Genomic DNA, 20,213 nt, shown 5'->3' with positions numbered 1-20,213 from the left:
AAAATCATTGGACTCTTTAATGCTACAACTTCTTTTGTCTGCTCGAGTTATTGTCCTTGTGAAATTAATTCATAAAAAACTTCTCAAGGCACATTTTGGCAACGACTTTCCGACAGTGAGTGTTATAATATGATTTATCATATAGCTGTATAATGTAGATCCCCAGTCCTTTGGGTCATTACACAGACAAACCGATTCCTGTGTCCTGAAAAGATTGTAGTTTCCTGAAGCTATGATCGCTGTCAACACAGTCGCACCTGTAACATTTTTCTGAGCATTTCAGCAGTGAGATACGATGCCAGCCGGTCATAGCAGGTGATTCATTTCTTTCTTTTTCTACGCATTACTGTGCTGCTGCCCTGTGACAGACTGACTATTTATTTCTTGCCTTGCTCATTTAACAGAATTCCATATAGCTTGTCTTACAGCAGCCTTCTTTGTAAAACACTACTGAGGACATTTGTTTCCAGCAAGAATACCACCTTCACGATGTGTGTGTGCAGTTTGCAATCTGTCCCTTATCGCATGCATTTCCTCCCGCAGATCCAAGAAATGAGGTTGGGCATCTAAATTACCCATAGAATATGACTATGCCAGTGTGTGCCCTGCCATGAGCAGAAATCCCATCTAGGGAGTACTTTTATCCTATGCTGCCTGAAATAGGCTCCAGCCCCCTAAGCGGCCCTCCAGGACTGGAGTTTGACACTCCTGATGAGGGCTATTAAAAGCCTGATATCCACGCTAACGATAAACTGTACACAATTAGTGTGCTTTAAAATGAATCGATAAGAAACGTAATGCTCCAAGCATCGGCCTCTTTTAGATACTCGGCTCTTTAGTAGGCTATTCATTACGTCCGGGTGCACGATCCTCTTTTCATATCAATACGCCGAATCCAAAATAGAAAAAAATATTGAATTACAAATAATGTCGTTTGCCAGTAAGAGACTCGGCATACAAAAATACTACACTCATATTATCGAAATGCAAAGCATGCCTAATATATGTTGATCGCGTCGGCGTGTGCTCATTTCCTTTGCTACAGATCGAATGAGGAATGAGATATTCACCGCTTGCAAGCACAGGTTTGACCTGACATCCACGCCTATCGTCACCATGCCTCTCCCAATAGATGATCGCGGCGTCTGGTCGGAGGCTCCGCTGACGGTTGGATGCTTAGCCTGCCCGTTAAAGCTTCTCCTAGTTCGGTTGCCCGTCAGCGTGATGATGCTGCTGATGGGAGAGAAGGTGGAAGCCAGGGAAAGATAGATGCTACGATCGGATCGAGGCTACCGATGGTGGCACATTATTCGATTTTTTTTTCCCACTGAAGACATCCTTTATAAAGGATACTTTTACATAAAAAACCATAAGGAACAAAACGAGGATATGGACGGACGTTAGTGCAATCAATGACATTTCGGTGGATTTGTGAAATATCCAGCACATTGTCGCCACATAACGTTCTGCACCAGTTTTTTTTGTTTTTGCTGTTGTGAGTAAATCAAGGGTTGTGCTTTATATATGCTGGGAAAAGCACGGCACGCACGGTTTCTTAAATGGAAATTTAAATGCAAAATCACTGGAATTAACTGAATTTCGCCAGCGAAATCACGGCACTGATGCACCTCCAAAGCGCACTCCACCTGGGAGTTCGACGGAGATTTCTATCCTGTTTGCACTTTTAGGTGTTACTTTTCTCTCGAGTTATATTAAGAAGGCTGCATAAAAGTGACAAAATGGTTTTGTTTCGGCCGATTTTTTTGTTCTAAATTTACCGAGTAATCAAAATAAATAAAAACCCAACTCGTCGCGTGTATGTAATTTTACCGAATCGGTTATTTATTCGTTAATTAGTTATTGGAGTGGAAATGTACTTAAGGTGATCTATGGATCACACGTTAAGAGTATGTTTAATCAAGTCAGGCTAGTAAAAAATGAAAGTTTTGTATCAGCCCTAACGTTGAGGCTGCCGTGAGAATCGATGACTGATCCGTTGGGAATAATAAGCAAAATGTCGGACATTAATTATTTAAAAAGAAGCACGCAGAATAAAATCTGATGGAAAAAGTTAACTTGACCATAAAAAGTATCAAAAAGGACACGTGCAACAGGGCTACAATAAGATCAATAGCTGACAGCTTATTTTTCCTTTGTGAAAAAAACAGCTTCTCTTTCTGTGTAATGTTTTCACTTTTTTCTGTAACGTCATCAACAGGAAAAATACGAAAACTATTTTAGGCCAAGATCTGTTAATATCGGAAGCGTAAAATTTTACGGATCATGTGCTTTTATCTGATGATGCTATCAAAATAAAATTAAAGTAGATAGCAGTGGAGCAAGGAATCAGTGAGGAGTTACCCATATATTTTCTATTTACAGTAGTTGTCTTACAGGAAGATAAACTATTACTTTAAATGGAGATGCTTTGCGCATTTAGTTTAAATGCGATATTTTTCTGAATGAAATACACAAGCCTGACTCTTCGCATATGCACCGGTCGTTCAAGGTGAACTGTAGCTTGGTTCGTGAAGGCGTTGTTTTTGGCGGCCGTCCGTTTTTCAGTGCAGTTTCCACCCCTGTTATCCGTCTGACACCCACCTGCATATGTTTTGAACCGGCTAAGCGGGTTATGGTTCTGCGAAGATGCTGCGCTTCCCTGTAAAGAAAATCCGGAAGCAGTTCAGACTCCTTCTCTTGTTAGTCCTGCTCACCTTTGCAGTATGGTTTACGTACCTACACATCAACCAAGGCAAAGCTATCAAAGTCCATCTAAACTACGGAAAAGGTAAGAAAACAAACGCTGCACCTAGAACTTTTTGGTAAAAAAAATGAATAAATAAGATGGTTGACGAACATATTAAGTATAATAAACATGCAAACATGATCTGTAAGTACAACAGAATTTTCAAGGTATTGCTACATAGGCCTATATATAACTCAAACATATTACAAATCATGCACCAATATAGCTATCTGAGGCAGGACACTGACCAGAGAGCAGAAAATAGATAAACAAATAATAACCCCATAATAACGTCAATGATAGCAGCTAAAGATGGACATTAAGATCTCCAGATATTGGAAGAATGAAAATTAGTAGATTGTAGGCCTATATACACGCAAGGAGTGTCTTCCATTCATAGGCAGTGGTGTAAAGAGTTACTAAGACTGAAGTAACACATTTCCAGAGAACATTTAATCTGCTGGGTCAGGATTTCCTTTTGGTGTGCAGTAAGCTTTAATTAACCTGATTAAACTGATTTATTTGCCACGGTGCCGGGGCTTTTGTTCTGGTTAAAAACAAGCAGCGAGTAAGCAGTAATTTCTGGAGCTAGACTGCGCCAGTTTGTCACCAGCACTAGGAGCCATCAGCAGCATGACTGATAAACTCCCCCAAAAATGGGATGTTCAGCGACAGTTACAAGGGGTACAAGAGAAAGCACCATATTTAAAAGCAGGCATCAGATGATTTGTATTACAGTTGTGTCATTACAGATCAATTCTCCTTTCACTGTACACTTTGGAAGATGAATATATGGAAAATAACTCCAAAATTTCTTTAACTGTTTTCTCTCTCCTTTGATATTTACTTTTTATACCTGCACCCATCCATCCATCATCCATCCATCATCCAACCGCTTATCCTGAACAGGATCATGTGATGTTATTTATGTTAACTTTGAATATCTTCTAGAGAGTTGTACTGTGAACTGAGTTTTGCAGTGGCATACAGGGGTGGAGCGCTTACTCCATGAGGAGATTGTTCGAGGAAAGCAAACAGTGTTTGAAGTTGGCAGGGAAGCAAGTAGGATGGGCTCAATGGACATAGGAGACTTCAGCAGATGCACATAATATAATATAATATAATATAATATAATAATGTGTCAATGTGTCACAAGAAGATCATCCCCCCTATTGGTCTCCTCTTTTTGTGGTAAAATGAATCACCCATTTAACCCCATCAAGCCGCTGAAATGTTGTGTGAGTGGCGGCTTATCGCTCCCTCTCTCACACCAGTAAGCAGCTCTGTAGCCTCACACATCCAGGGATGGGGGTCTGATTCCTACCTCCTTTGTGCATGTGGATGTTGTATGTTGTCAGCATGTATGTGTAAGTTTACTCGGGGTACTACGGTGTGCTGGTGTCCAATATAGTGTTCCTGACTGGGTCAGGAGATGGATCACTTTATGTGTGAAGAGTTCTGCTTAGAGAGCTGCATGGCCATGATAGGTATCGCCATCCCCATTTGTCGTTGTGAACATCTAAACTGTCCCCACCCCATCCCTGCATGTAACAGAACCGCCCCCACCACATCCCCATGATCACCAACACAACAACAGTACATAGTAAAATAAAACATATTTACCTTTAAATATCTTAATTAATAAAGGTTCCATAGAATGAAAATTGGACTTTACCTCGGTATAGTTGAAAAAGGAGAGTTTGGTATATGGAAGTAACATACCGTGAATCTCAAACACTGTTGTTCCCTCTTTCAAATATACAGTGGTACCTCGGTTCTCGAACTTAATCCGTTCCGGACTCCGGATCGAATCCTAAAAAGTTCGAGTTCTGATCGAATTTTTTTCCATAAGAAATAATGGAAAACCAATTAATTGGTTCCCGGCCCCCTAAAATTACACCTATGTGTGTGTGTGTGTGTGTGTGTGTGTGTGTATACACTCACCTAAAGGATTATTAGGAACACCTGTTCAATTTCTCATTAATGCAATTATCTAGCTATAACTATTTCAACAGTGTGGTCCTGATCAAGACAATCTCCTGAACTCCAAACTGAATGTCAGAATGGGAAAGAAAGGTGATTTAAGCAATTTTGAGCGTGGCATGGTTGTTGGTGCCAGACGGGCCGGTCTGAGTATTTCACAATCTGCTCAGTTACTGGGATTTTCACGCACAACCATTTCTAGGGTTTACAAAGAATGGTGTGCAAAGGGAAAAACATCCAGTATGCGGCAGTCCTGTGGGCGAAAATGCCTTGTTGATGCTAGAGGTCAGAGGAGAATGGGCCGACTGATTCAAGCTGATAGAAGAGCAACTTTGACTGAAATAACCACTCATTACAACCGAGGTATGCAGCAAAGCATTTGTGAAGCCACAACACGCACAACCTTGAGGCGGATGGGCTACAACAGCAGAAGACCCCACCGGGTACCACTCATCTCCACTACAAATAGGAAAAAGAGGCTACAATTTGCACGAGCTCACCAAAATTGGACAGTTGAAGACTGGAAAAATGTTGCCTGGTCTGATGAGTCTCGATTTCTGTTGAGACATTCAAATGGTAGAGTCAGAATTTGGCGTAAACAGAATGAGAACATGGATCCATCATGCCTTGTTACCACTGTGCAGGCTGGTGGTGGTGGTGTAATGGTGTGGGGGATGTTTTCTTGGCACACTTTAGGCCCCTTAGTGCCAATTGGGCATCGTTTAAATGCCACGGCCTACCTGAGCATTGTTTCTGACCATGTCCATCCCTTTATGACCACCATGTACCCATCCTCTGATGATTACTTCCAGCAGGATAATGCACCATGTCACAAAGCTCGAATCATTTCAAATTGGTTTCTTGAACATGACAATGAGTTCACTGTACTACAATGGCCCCCACAGTCACCAGATCTCAACCCAATAGAGCATCTTTGGGATGTGGTGGAACGGGAGCTTCGTGCCCTGGATGTGCATCCCACAAATCTCCATCAACTGCAAGATGCTATCCTATCAATATGGGCCAACATTTCTAAAGAATGCTTTCAGCACCTTGTTGAATCAATGCCACGTAGAATTAAGGCAGTTCTGAAGGCGAAAGGGGGTCAAACACCGTATTAGTATGGTGTTCCTAATAATCCTTTAGGTGAGTGTATATATATATATATATATATATATATATATATATATATATATATAGCATTTAAACACAAAATGAACAGGATAAAACAAGAAGAGCATTTTTTTCTTAATGGCTTCCAAAACGATAAAGATCTTATCCCAACATTGCCCCTGTCCTGCCCCGATCGTCCGCTCCTTCCGTGTGCCACGCCTCCTCGTTAACCTCGTGTGGGGATCCCCATGTGATCAGCTGTTTCTGGTAGTTGTCATTAGTCCTCTGTATTAAGTCCGCGTTTCAGTTTGTTTCCCCATTCCGGTCATTGGGTGCGTTCAACTTGCTTACAGCGCTGGCTTAAAGCAACGCATTCTGATCCTGACGCAGTCCATTAGGGTTAGATGCATTGCGACCTCTCACCCGGCTGCACAAACTGGAACCGCCTCCGTGATGACACACCTTTGCACTTATTGGCTGAAGAGTTTAGTTACACGCATGATGTTTGTGTCCCAGGCAGTTCCGATGCGTAATCTGCTATTTCTCCCGAATATCACGTAAAGCAGTGAGAACTGATTTTCAGTTAATTTACCTGGTAAAATAAAGTTTAAATAAATGACATAATGCTCTAATAGTACACGTAAGTTAGTGGTTTATTTATTGTTAGTTACTGTAATGTTGCGCTGCTTTATTTGGTTAATCGTCCAGTCTGTGAAGAAGGCATTCAAGTAAGAATTGCATTGTAGTATGACTCATTTCCTGGCGCATACAATTTATATTAGGTCAGCGTTCACGGTTCGACTTCTGATATTCAGATCGAGTTCTAGGTCAAACTAGTTTGTTCGATTTTCAAGAAATTTGAGTTCTAGTGAGTTTGAGAACCGAGGTACCACTGTAATTCTTGAATATGTAAAAGAAGGAAATTAAGCAGATTGTATGGAAATTCCTAGACTACTATGTAACAGTCTTAACCACACCTCCAAATGTAACATATGCCAGCTCACTTTCAATCTCAATGGACCTGCGCATTCAGGCTTCAACAGTTCTGCAGCTATTGTGAAGAATGAAGCGGAGGACAACAATGAAAATGGCAGGCTGCATGCATAAGTGTGCCATTCGAGGCTATGATGGGGATGTCTGTACTTTACATATCCTACCCAAGGAGCTGAACTGTCAACAGGAATGGCTGATGTTCATCTTTAACAGTCTTATGTTTCCCAGAAGCTCCTGTTAGCAACTTAAATAACTAGTTGGAACCGTTTAGTTGCATGGTTCTAACCGTGTAAGTTGGTAATGTTGCTGTGTAGCAGGGTTAGTAGTAAACAATCTTCTGAAGTCTGTGATACTGACATTGAAAAGAACTCCATGTACTTTTGGTTAGTGTACACATATCTAATTAAAAAAAAAAAAAAACATGATAGTAGAATTCCAAATTCATTATAAACAACACATTTACAAGCCGCTCAGGGTGCTGTTTGGAATTCTTGATAAAACTTGCATGACAAAGCTAGCATTGCAAAATCATTAGCTGCGTGAGATGAAAAATAATTTCAATGTTCTTGTTACATTGCTTAAAACAAAGTTATGATTATGCTAGCGTTGTGCCTAGACTGAAGCGGGATTATTGCAGTTATGTGCAGCAAATTGTTCCAGGAAACATTCAGTGACAAAACTTAGCACTTGTAAGTGTTCATTTGCAATGTCCAAGCAACTGGCTGTTCCTCCACATCTGATTCCTCCTCTTATACAGGCTTAAACATATATGGTTGGATGCATAAACACTCCATGTTTCACCTCACCTGTACTGATCTGTGTTGGTTCTGTGTGAACCATCGCAATTCCTCACCGTACACTAGCCAATCAGAGCAGAGCTCGTGAACATATTAATGAGCCCGCCATTTAAGGGAAAACAGCTTGTTTCATTCTAGGGCCAAATTATAGGGTTCTACATGGGTCTGTAAAACCAATTCTAGAATTTTTTCAACCAGTTGATGACCCTTCTGTGTAGACACCAGAGAATAATGTGAATGTGTGTAAAATTTGTTACACATCCAAGGTATTACCACATTCCCCATCCCGATGCAGCCCTCTATGTATCACCTGTTTACATGGGTGAATTGGTGTATGAGTACCTTGCAATTGACTAGCATCCTGTAGACATGCCAACCCTACAGACTTCAACCCTACTGTTCCCTTGTGTTAATTAAACAATTCCAGAATATCTATGGATGATTCATTTTTATCATGAACATTAAATATTGATAATCTAACAGCTGTTCAGCTCTTCTGAACACATCATAGAGGGCAGCAGCTCATGTTTAACCTGTTCGGCCGGACTATGCTGCACTCGCTCTGTTTCCGCAGAAATCCAGTGAGTTAACGGAAAGCTCGTTAAACTCAGCCAGCTATTTGCGGCTGTTCTGCTGCCATATATGGTGTTTATTTAGAGCCTGTGAGTCATGCGGCTCTTACCTGGAAGTTGTAGGCAGGTGAAATCACGGGTGACTCCTTTGATTAGCTAGATCTCATAGCATCAGACTGGATTTTCTTCATTTGATCCCTGTGTCGAGCATAAGAATTTATAATAACTGAAATATGTTTGTAGGTATATTTACAGAGTTTGGTAGAGCACTTTTATATAATATATACAGTATGGGGTAACAGCCACCATTTATATTTTGAATGATGTGTATATTAGCGCATAGTACCGTATATTGTAAGTCGCTAGTTTTTGTGTTTCCTTTTTTTTTTTTGTATTGCACCTTTTCTTGCTGCATATTTTCGTCTTTTTATGTGTGTTGTTTTTGGACTTTTAAATCCGACACTGGCATCTTTATCTACATTTGGTGTGGTCTAATGAGCGCCTGTATTACAGGCCAGAGAGCAGGGCATCTGTGTGAGGATGAGGGGAACGTCAGAGGCCTGTGACAGCCAGAAGAAGTGACAGTACATCACAGCATTCTGAACAAGAAGTTTTACTTTAATATTTTGGAGATGAATCAGACACATCATAATCCCAAATTTGGTCAAAACCCTGTAAGTGACTGCATTTTCCCTAGGGGGCATTCTGTAAAAACTGGAATAATAATTATTATACTATTAAGTGGTGAACTTTGAATAACCTTTTCTTATTTGGTTTAGTGCAATGATTCTATTTCATTGCAGGGCAATGAAATGAAATGTATGGTTATGGATCATTTTATATATGGATTCTTTTTTTTATTAATGGAAAGTGTATAGGACACATTACACTTAACCTGTGAGAAAGAAATACAGTATTTATTTAAAACCACCCAATCCATAAGCATTAGTGCAGTAAAGCAAAATATTGCAGCAAAGCATTGTTTAAATATATTTGCTACATTTTATTTTGACTTGTAATTAACATCCATCCAGGCAAAAAATTAATTGAAATATGTAATAAATAGGCTTATAATAATTAAAATTTGTGCTTTGGTTTTCCTGGAGCCCAGACCATAATGACAGAGTTAACAGCAGAGAGGGAGTATATTGGCCTGCTATTGCAGAAATTCTGCAGATGTTGTTTGATGCTGTACAGTAGCACAGCTTGGCACAGTCTGGTCATGAAACAGTCTGACGAGGCAACACAGGAAGCCACAGCAGCAGGGGAAATGGCACTGAGTTACCAAATATTGAGCTGTTATGATGCAAATTGCAGAACAGTTACACACACAAACACACATTCACTGGCCACTTTATTAGGTACACCATGTTACACCTTTTGTCTTTTGAACTGCCTTAATTCTTTATGGCGTAGATTTTACAAGGTGCTTGAAACATTCCTTATACACTTTGGTCCATATTGACATGATAGCATCACTCACTTGCTGTGGATTTGTCGGCTGCGTCTTCATAATGTCAGTCTCCCATTCCACCGCATCCCATAGGAGCTTTATTGGATTGAGATCTGGTGACTGTGGAGGCTATTTGAGTACAGTGAGCTCATTGTCATGTTCAGGAAACCAGTCTGAGATGATTTGAGCTTTGTGACATGGTGCATTATCCTGCTTGAAGTAGCCATAAGACCTGGGTACATTCTGGTCATAAAGAAATGGACATCGTCAGCAACATTACTCAGGTAATTTGTGGCATTTAAACAATGCTCAATTGGCACTAAGGGGCCAAAACTGAGCCAAGACAATATCCTTTATGTGCCATTACACCACCAGCAGCCTGAATTGTTGACACAAGGCAGGATGGATTCATGCTTTTGTTGTTTACGCTAAATTTTGACCCGACCATCTGAATGTTTCAGCAGAAATCGACATGACCAGGCAATGTTTTTCCAGCCTTCCACTGTTCAGTTTTGGTGATTTCATGAGTTTGTGCCCAATGTAGCATCAGTTTCCTGTTCCTGTTGTATGTCCCTGTTGTGGGGTTTGATGCAAAGTCACTTAAATCACCTTTCTTCTGCATTATTTTATGCATTGTGCTGCTGACATATAATTGGCTGATTATATATTTGCTTCAACAAGCAGTTGAACAGGTGTACCTAAGAAAGTGGCCTCTGTGTGTGTGTGTATGTATTAGGTACATATTGAGCATTATTATTGCGCATGGAAACAACCTTTTATATGTAGCATGTGCAATAATAAGATGACTTGGTCCAAGTGTCTCCGAAACTGCTTATGGCTTATGGCAAGCTCCCGGTCAGCCATCGTGAGAGTGGTCCAAGGATCCACAATGGGGTGTCGAGCAGCCAAGACTCAAAATGCGGGAAGTGAATGAAAGCTGTCCCATGTGGTACAAACCAACAGAAAGGCAACTGTGGCAGAAATTGCAGATCATTCTAAGGATGGTCACGAGAGTGATGTGTCATGACACATTACTCACTAATGGGTTTACCTTTGCCTGTGTGAGAGATTTCTTGAGGGCTGCACGCCACTGCGTTTGTAACATCACAGGAAGGTGTCTGTGTTGCACAGCGAGGGACCATCTGTGTGTTTTCTTCCTCTCCTCTATCTCATTGCGCAGACGTAGACCTGCAGACGTAGACCTGCAGCAGAAGGCCCCTTACTTCCAGGTTGCCGCTTATAGCTTCCAGCCCCCCATGGGATTTTCACCAGCAGTAGCGTGAATTGCCCTCCGCATGCTCCTTATTTGGTGCCTGTCCAGAGCGACCAGCCTTCTGTCTCTCTGACTCATTAGCTGTGGGGTTTGCGGTCGTGCCGTTTCCGTGCCGCAAACGTCAGGGAGCCCGCGGCGCTGTGGCTCCCACTCCGCAGCCCCTTTTCAGGCAAAGCCCGCCATTTTTGGGCAACACTTACACAGAGGCTCCATGACGGCTAAATCGAATCTAAATGAATAGTATTATGTATTAGCGATATGTATCCAGCGATCTCTGTGTTCTGTATAATATAATATAGATTTAAATTAAGAGACATTTTACAGAACACAGTTGCTGATGCAGGCCAACATACTTGCAGGAAACCGTCGCCGGTTCTTGGGTTGTGTGATATGGAAATGTAAGAGCCTATAGTCTGTGCAGAATCTGCACCACACTGCGCCATGAACAGAAAAAGTTGTGTCCCCTGTGTGGAACTGAAATACATTTATTCTTTTTGCCTTTCTGAGTATATCTCCTAGGCTTTTGTCAGGAAGTGCATCAAGTGTAGTTAAATATAGCATTTTGTAACGATGTTTGTGCTTTGGCCCTTAATCCGTAAGTCTTTGAAAGGTATTTATTTGATATGCCGTTGATAGAAACGCCAAGTAAGGCCCGACTCATCATTTGAACGGCTTTAACCCTCAGAGCTCACAGCAGACATTCAGAGGAAACATGGCAGCCTTTTCAAATGCTATGTGGCACATCAGGATGCAAATTCAGCCTGCCAAGATGCTAATGAACTGAATGCTTAAAGTAAATGTACGATTTATGTAATTTTGTACCGATTGTTTTTGTTTTATCTGGACGTTACTTTTGCCACAGGGTGGGTTTTAGGTTGGGCGTATGTGTGTGTGTTTCTGGGTGTGTACTTACAACTTTGATATGTATATACACCACACCCACACACACACACACACACGCATACACACATGTACATACATATATAGCTGTTGACTCTTGCATTTTTTCATTAAGGTTAATGACTGTACATGATGTAGCCAACCTTGTAGTAAGACTGTAGCTGCTGCTATTGCACCTCATTACTAATAACGATGGCCAATAAAGGGTTTGCCGACATGGCAGATCAGTTGGGTCTCAGATGTCAAAATGCTTTCTTTTATGAAGGTGTGAGTTACCGGGGCAACATGCACTCCATGCAATCATCATCATAGAGATGACATGACGAAACAAGAGCATCCATCCATGTCCCTGATAATCTGCATGTTAGTCTTGGAAGGTCATGGGATATTTTGCAGATAAGAGGAAGCAATAAGTGGGCATGTCAGCAGCAGCACATGAGGGCAGCTAAGTGGGCATCACTGGCAGCTCACGGCGTGTGGTCGAGTCCCTTCGGGACGTCAAACTTTCCATATGGAGTTTCCTCTGGTTTCCTCCTACAGCCCAGAAACATGCAGTTGGAGAAGCTGCTGTCTTCGGTTTCTCAGTTGTGTACGACTGCGTATGTGTGTCTTGTGCTGGACCAACTTGTGCCCTGTGATTCCTGGATATGCCCCAGGATCACTACCATGCTGTGCAGGATAAGTGAGAGAAAGATGGATGGGAAAAAGTGCAGGATCAAATCCCTCATTTTGACCATAAGGAAGCACAGGGCGGTAATAATGACTCCTAATTTCACAGCCGCATTTGAAAACACTGTCAGGCAAGCTAAGGCTGATGTGCACTGTGCTGCACTGAAATAATGGCCGGCTGCAGCCTGCTGTTATGCAACCTGCTGAGCTTGACCTGCGTGTAATTGGTACGTCTCTGGAGGGGCTGAAGTGGGCCAGTGAATTAAAGCAGTGCTTCCCAATCCAGTCCTCAGGGACCCACAGGTGGGACATGTTTTTGCTCCCTCCCAACTTTCTACTAGGAGCTGGGAGGGAGCAAAAATGTGGACTGTCTGGCAGGGAGCTTGGAGGGAGCAAAAACGTGGACTGGCTGTGGGTCCCCAAGGACCCGAGGACTGTATTAGGAAACACTGAATTTAAGCACGGTTTATATCACGGGCTGTTGTAACAGAAGCCCATTAGCTGTTTATCTGTCATGTTAACTGTGAGTCAGTGGTGAGGCCATCATTGTGAATTGCCTTGCATTTCTTGGGGGAGAGTCCACACTGCATTTCATTTACATTGTAATAGGTAAAGCAATGGTTTTGTAGTACATTTCTAAATCCAAGATGGACTATCGCTACATGGCCTGTGGTTCCCTTATCATTATTTCTGCTTGTTTGAAGATGCAGTGCTCTGTAAGTAATACAGCGAGCAGATAATGCCAGCGCTGCCTCTTGTCACAGCTTTATTGAATGGACATGTAGCCTGGAAGCCCCAGGGTCTCTACTTGTTGTAATGAGTTTGATGATAAGGCACAGAATGAGAGTAAGAGATCAGAGAAACAGCTGAAAGGTGTGACTTTGGTGCCAAGGAAAGGACTGAGCTTATGGGGTCAAGTGTTTTTAAGCACTTAGTTCCTTGTTTTCAGTAACCTTTGTAGTACCTGTACTGAATTAGAATTTAGTGATCAGTGGTCATTGTTGACACACCACAACAAAATGTGTCCTCTGCATTTCACCCATATGTAACGTCGTGACATAGCAGGGGGTAACAAATTCAGTGCCCGGGGAGCAGTGCTTGGGGACAGTACCTTGCTCAGGGTACCTCAGTGGTGCCTTACTGGTCAGGGATGTGAACCTGCAATCTTTCAATTACAAGTGCACTTCCCTAACCATTAAGACACTACTGCCCACAATGGACTAGTGTGGTGGCTATTTCCTGATTCATTGCTTATCATGCTCCACCTTGATTTGCACAACGACAACATAGGCTAAATTTATTTATTTTTCCTTCCTTTAACTATGCCAGCGAAAAACCTCAAAGAGACCTTACGCACAGTACTGTAGTTAGTGTTAGGGTTATTAACACAAATATTGAGCTTGGGTTCAGAAGTGCATTTGGATCACCCACTGAACGTGTTTAAATCATATTAGCGGAAATAGCAAATTAGCAGGAAATGAGCCAGGTGTATTAATTTTCTACAAAAGTGATAGTAGGAGATTTCAGTATACTTTGAGTTCTCTTCATCCACCTCTCACTCTCTCTGCAGCTTTCTTACACAATACCCAGCAAATTTATTGTATTGTTTCTGTGCAGTTTGTTATAAATGGTTTCACATTGGAGTCAGTGCCAAATATACTCTAAGATAGTGTATTTCCAGTTGCTACTGTATAATGCACTTTACAGACTGCATGGTCCCAGAAATATTAAACCTGTTTTATTCTTGTATGCGAGGAGCACTCATTACATATATTTTTTTAGCAATCAAATTGAGAATCAGACTTAGAAACTGTGCTTTTAAAATGTAGTGTATTGTGTTGGGTTACACATCGAATCCTCTTATTGGATCCGGTGACAGACAGACTGCCTCAGGCAGGAGCCACACGCATAGATCTGTCTGGATAAAGGCCTAATGGTGTGTAGCTGATGCACTTTACCTGAGTGAGCTGAGAGACCTGCCGCAGATAAGGGGGCAGTGAGCTGAGAGACCTGCCGCACATAAAGGGGCAGTGAGCTGAGAGACCTGCCACAGATAAGGGGGCAGTGAGCTGAGAGACCTGCCGCACATAAGGGGGCAGTGAGCTGAGAGACCTGCCGCACATGAGGGGGCAGTGAGCTGAGAGACCTGCCGCACATGAGGGGGCAGTGAGCTGAGAGACCTGCCGCACATAAGGGGGCAGTGAGCTGAGAGACCTGCCGCACATAAGGGGGCAGTGAGCTGAGAGACCTGCCGCACATAAGGGGGCAGTGAGCTGAGAGACCTGCCGCAGATAAGGGGGCAGTGAGCTGAGAGACCTGCCGCACATAAGGGGGCAGTGAGCTGAGAGACCTGCCGCACATAAGGGGGCAGTGAGCTGAGAGACCTGCCGCACATAAGGGGGCAGTGAGCTGAGAGACCTGCCGCACATAAGGGGGCAGTGAGCTGAGAGACCTGCCGCAAATAAGGGGGCAGTGAGCTGAGAGACCTGCCGCACATAAAGGGGCAGTGAGCTGAGAGACCTGCCGCACATAAGGGGGCAGTGAGCTGAGAGACCTGCCACAGATAAGGGGGCAGTGAGCTGAGAGACCTGCCGCAGATAAGGGGGCAGTGAGCTGAGAGACCTGCCGCAGATAAAGGGGCAGTGAGCTGAGAGACCTGCCGCACATAAGGGGGCAGTGAGCTGAGAGACCTGCCGCACATAAGGGGGCAGTGAGCTGAGAGACCTGCCGCACATAAGGGGGCAGTGAGCTGAGAGACCTGCCGCACATAAGGGGGCAGTGAGCTGAGAGACCTGCCGCACATAAGGGGGCAGTGAGCTGAGAGACCTGCCGCACATAAGGGGGCAGTGAGCTGAGAGACCTGCCACAGATAAGGGGGCAGTGAGCTGAGAGACCTGCTGCACATAAGGGGGCAGTGAGCTGAGAGACCTGCTGCACATAAGGGGGCAGTGAGCTGAGAGACCTGCCGCAGATAAAGGGGCAGTGAGCTGAGAGACCTGCCGCACATAAGGGGGCAGTGAGCTGAGAGACCTGCCGCACATAAGGGGGCAGTGAGCTGAGAGACCTGCCGCACATAAGGGGGCAGTGAGCTGAGAGACCTGCCGCAGATAAAGGGGCAGTGAGCTGAGAGACCTGCTGCACATAAGGGGGCAGTGAGCTGAGAGACCTGCCGCAGATAAAGGGGCAGTGAGCTGAGAGACCTGCCGCAGATAAGGGGGCAGTGAGCTGAGAGACCTGCCGCAGATAAGGGGGCAGGGGCTTCACCACTCCATCAATGAGCCCCATCAGTGAAATTAGTACTTCTTATTAAATCATGCATTTTATTTGTTGAATTTTTTGTATGAGGTGAGATTCATCCATTAGCTCCAGAGCCCATTATCCAGGGCAGAGTCACACTGAGCCAAGGGTCTATCCCAAACACACAGAGCACAAGCAGGGAACCCACACACACAGGCACACGGAGCACAAGCAGGGAACCCACACACACAGGCACACGGAGCACAAGCAGGGAACCCACACACACAGGCACACGGAGCACAAGCAGGGAACCCACACACACAGGCACACGGAGCACAAGCAGGGAACCCACACACACAGGCACACGGAGCACAAGCAGGGAACCCACACACACAGGCACATGGAGCACAAGCAGGGAACCCACACACACAGGCACACGGAGCACAAGCAGGGAACCCACACACACAGGCACACACACATTTGTATTCATATCTTTGTCAGGGTTGTCCTATGACTGTCCCAAGGGGGATGGGGCAATGTTACATTTTGCACTTTTCAATATAAATTAAGAGTATCTGGGGAGAAGCAGCAAAGCTGCTCTTCAGACCTTATTCTTTATGTCTTTGATGCTGTCTGCTGTCCGATAATAAATAGGAAAATGTGTAAAATTTAATTAACGTAATTCAGTGTCACAGTATGGTAAGGCAACTTTAAATATAGTTCATGTGAAATTGACAAATTGTTTTTTAAAGCATGCTGTGTGACGTTTTCATGAAATCCCCCATGAATATTGAAGTTAAATAAAAATATATTTGGGCTAGCTAATAAATTTTTATTGTCTTAAATTAAGGAAACAGGATATGTTTAAGTTAACCATGCCTAATCCATCGTGCCTCCATCACTGATGTTCATTGAAAAACTACTGTATGGTTTTTTTAGCCTTAAATGTCAGTTTTCCATAACCAGCACTAGATTTCTTTTTTCATTGTTGTACAATAAACATCCAGATAAAAGGTTCGCCGGGAGGAAACAGAAAGTGTTGGATGTGTCAGCGATGTCTCTGAATGCTTTGTTCATAAATTTGTTAATTGTCATCTTAGAGTTCCCATTCGGACGAGTGTGGTGCTGAGGTTTCACCCGCCGCATGGCTGCACTCAGGTTCTCATCCCTGAGGTGGTTTGCCGTGACGTGGGTGCGGCAAGGCGCTGTAATCAGTGCATCTCCTTACCTCTCTCTCTTAGAGCCTGTAAATGCTACAGCTTTGTATATGATTTAATATGATGTAAGAATGAAAAACAGACTTGGGTATATCAGAAGTATAATTATTTTCCTTTTGTATTTATAATCCAGTAAAAATGAGATTTATTCTATTCTGGGTAATAATGTCTTTTATTCTATTTTATATACGTTCCATATATATTACGGTCCATACATGAAGAATGTGTTTTCTTCCAGCAGTCCACACACATGGCCTGCAATTGGCTGGAATCTCGCCCAGGATGTCCTTGCTTTGCACACAGTGCTTTCTGGGTGCTTCTGCCTCACCATGACCCTGTACTGGATTGGTGTTTATGGAGGATAAAAGGGTGGATGGGTGGATATTTTCATTATACATTTGCAGACCACATTGTATTATGGTCGTATTATATAGCATTTCTGACATAAGGATTTAAGTAGAGTTTCACTCATACTTTTTCGCAGTAAGTTCTTTTTCTCTGGAAGCTCCTGCCACGCTTTCATATCATTTTGGACAAAAGTTTCTGCCAAAAAAATGTAAACGCATTACTGATATGATTAAAAGTACATTTAAATGTGGAAAGACAGATCTCTCTGTCTTGCTGGGCTCTCATACTTATCAGTCACCCTACAGCTTAAGGCACTCCACTATATATTAGTCCAGTTGGTTCCCTGGAAGTTTTGGGCATCTGAAGTTCACCCTCATATACTTCACAGATATTTTAAATGATATTTTTAGGCTGATTTTTTGAATGCATTGAGTGTGAGTGCATGAAGTGCAGGATCACTCTCGGTGTTCTGCCTGAACCCCTGGCAGGTTTTTTGAAGGTGCCTCTGCCCTTGGGCACTGTCTCACAATGTCGGCTTTCTGTGAGTGTCATGGCAAGAGCAGCCTCAGCTGCCCCAGTACCTGGATGGTACTGGGTGCTGGGCAGGGATTCTGTGGCATATGGCTGAGTGATTCCTAGGAACAGACAGTGAACAGGCAGGCTGGCTCACTCTGAGTCTTGGGCAGGGAACAGAGCATTATGGGTAGATATGTGTGAGAGCAGTTAGTTGCTCGCAAGCACACTGCTGCAGACCCTGGTCGCAAAGGCTGAAATAGTCACAGGTCGTCTGCTGCACCTGACGCAGAATCATGAGCGTAGTGTGGACTGTAGGCCTTAGTCTCCAGCTAAATGACCATGCAATTGCAGGATTCCTTGGCACAATTTCTCGATTGCTAAATCCAGGTCACTAAATCCAGCTCCCCCCCCCCCCCCAGACTTGGAGTGGAGCCGCTGGGGGCCGAGACGCAGATGCTTTTTGCTCTCCGGCGAACGCGCCAGCAGCCACGGGGGAGGGGGGCTCCCAGAGTGGCTCCTTCGGGCCTCCTGGGGGCTACTCGGCCTCCCCCTCGGCTCGAGTCCAGACGGAGAGAATGGAGTACAGTCTTTGCTGCCACTGCACTGTGGAAGGAGCCTCTATTTCCCTCTATTCCCTGTATTTCAGTGTGGGTGGGGGGTGCGGGGGGGGGGGGGGGGAGTCTTAAAGGCTCCCTTTCAGTCCCTTTAAAACTCACTTACTTTGATGGACAGAGACCGCAACCATTCTCCCACTATAAATAAACATAATAGAACTGCTACTACAACTCACGTTAATAGCATTATACGTCAGCATAATTAATTGCTCACCAGGTAATAACATACATATATTTTTCTCATACTTCCTGTCTCCTGTAAATATGAGGGAAGGTCTGCAACAAGGTCTTGTCATGCAGGCTCTTCTGAATGCGAGCTCAGTCTTGGTTGGCAGATGTGTGGGTAGGAAAGTGAACTGAAAGAAAACCGGATCGTATACAGAAAACGGGGTTTTAAATTACAGGTTACGAGCGGTACTGACTGACGGGGGCCTTTGAAATGTGGACCATTCAAGCTCACACACACTGAAGTGCATTAGCATTAGAGCGACAGCTTTAAGATCCCTCAGCAAATACTTAGAAAATGACGATGAATCTATCCTAACTTTTATTAACCAAAGGAATTGAGAAAGGATGAACCATGGGTGTGTGCTGCCACTGTTTCTGCTTTTAAAAATGACCCTGTTTCAATTAACAGGTGATCTCCAAAACTGTGCGTTGATTTTGTGCCAGTGTTGGTTTTATTCCTGCAGATTTCTTTTTAATGCAGCTATGGAGGGAGCTGCTTTATGCACATTATGAGCACAGAGCAGTCTTTGTTCTCTGAAGGATGTATAGCTCTCTGTAAATATGCACAGTGGGCCACTCTTTTCAAGCATGACTTACACAGTGTGCAAATTATCATTCCTCTGATCTGGGATCTGCTATATAAAGGTATTTCTGATTCTGGTGATACGTATACTGTCTTTTATTGTTACATTTACTTCAAAGCCACCAGATAAAAGTTTATTTCTTCTGTAGTTTGACAAAGAGATACTATGATATGAATTTTTATGTGCCAGCTCAGTCAGATTGCTACTGTAATGTTGGATCGCATCTTTCTTGCCATGGATGACATCAAATTGGAGCCAAGGCATTTCTTCATTTTTAAGGACAGTATATGTTAAATGTTAATCATGTTGTTTTGTGCAATGGACAGTGACAGCTGTAAAAACAAAGGGAATAATATGTCAGCCATGCTGTGCTGTGCTGTGTGATAATCTTACTGACTCTGGTCATGAAGAAGCCATTTGCCTCCACGCTCTGGGCTTGTTTAAGCCACACTGGGCTGGGCTGGTCAGTTTTTTTCCTGAACTGCTTGGATCATATATCAAGTTCTGCATATTCTGCTTAGTTTCTGGTCCTTAAAACCTCTGTGAGAATTTGCCTCTGGATGTGTATTCTAATGAATAATGATTTCTGCTGTATGCCGGGTTCACATGAATACGTGTCATGCCTCTGGTGTGCAGGCAGCAGAAAGTAACCAAAGCCACCGCTTACAGTAAATGTTGCCTGTAGTCCTTGTTTTCATTGTTGATTCTTGGTGATAAATTTTTTTATTATGCTTCAGCTTTATTGTCGGTGTCTACAACCCATTAGCCAGCATTGCGCAGCTGCATCACTCTGTTAACATGAGTGTCGTGATTCTTGACATGACAGCCTTATTTTGGTGGCCATTTTGTAGCAGTTCTCTGCTGCGACTTCACTGATCTTTTTAATCTTTTATAAATTTCACTTTTATTAGCTTGTTTTGTTTTCAAAGAACCTCATGAGGCCTTCAGCTCACGAACGACGTGACCAAAG

General features: G+C 43.3%; 1 protein-coding gene across 1 annotated transcript in view; it reads left to right on the top strand.

Moving 5' to 3' along the window:
- Nucleotides 1-1,103: 1,103 nt before the first annotated feature.
- LOC111841532 (N-acetyl-beta-glucosaminyl-glycoprotein 4-beta-N-acetylgalactosaminyltransferase 1-like) overlaps nt 1,104-20,213 on the top strand; it is an 86,087-nt gene continuing 66,977 nt past the window's right edge. The window contains exon 1 of the mRNA XM_023807350.2: nt 1,104-2,788. Within this exon, the coding sequence (XP_023663118.2) occupies nt 2,647-2,788 (142 nt within the window). The 5' untranslated portion in view covers nt 1,104-2,646. The remainder of the gene's footprint in view (nt 2,789-20,213) is intronic.

The sequence above is a fragment of the Paramormyrops kingsleyae genome, chromosome 11 (genome assembly GCF_048594095.1).
Source record: "Paramormyrops kingsleyae isolate MSU_618 chromosome 11, PKINGS_0.4, whole genome shotgun sequence".
NCBI lineage: Eukaryota > Metazoa > Chordata > Actinopteri > Osteoglossiformes > Mormyridae > Paramormyrops > Paramormyrops kingsleyae.
This window is presented reverse-complemented; position numbering and strand designations above follow the sequence as displayed.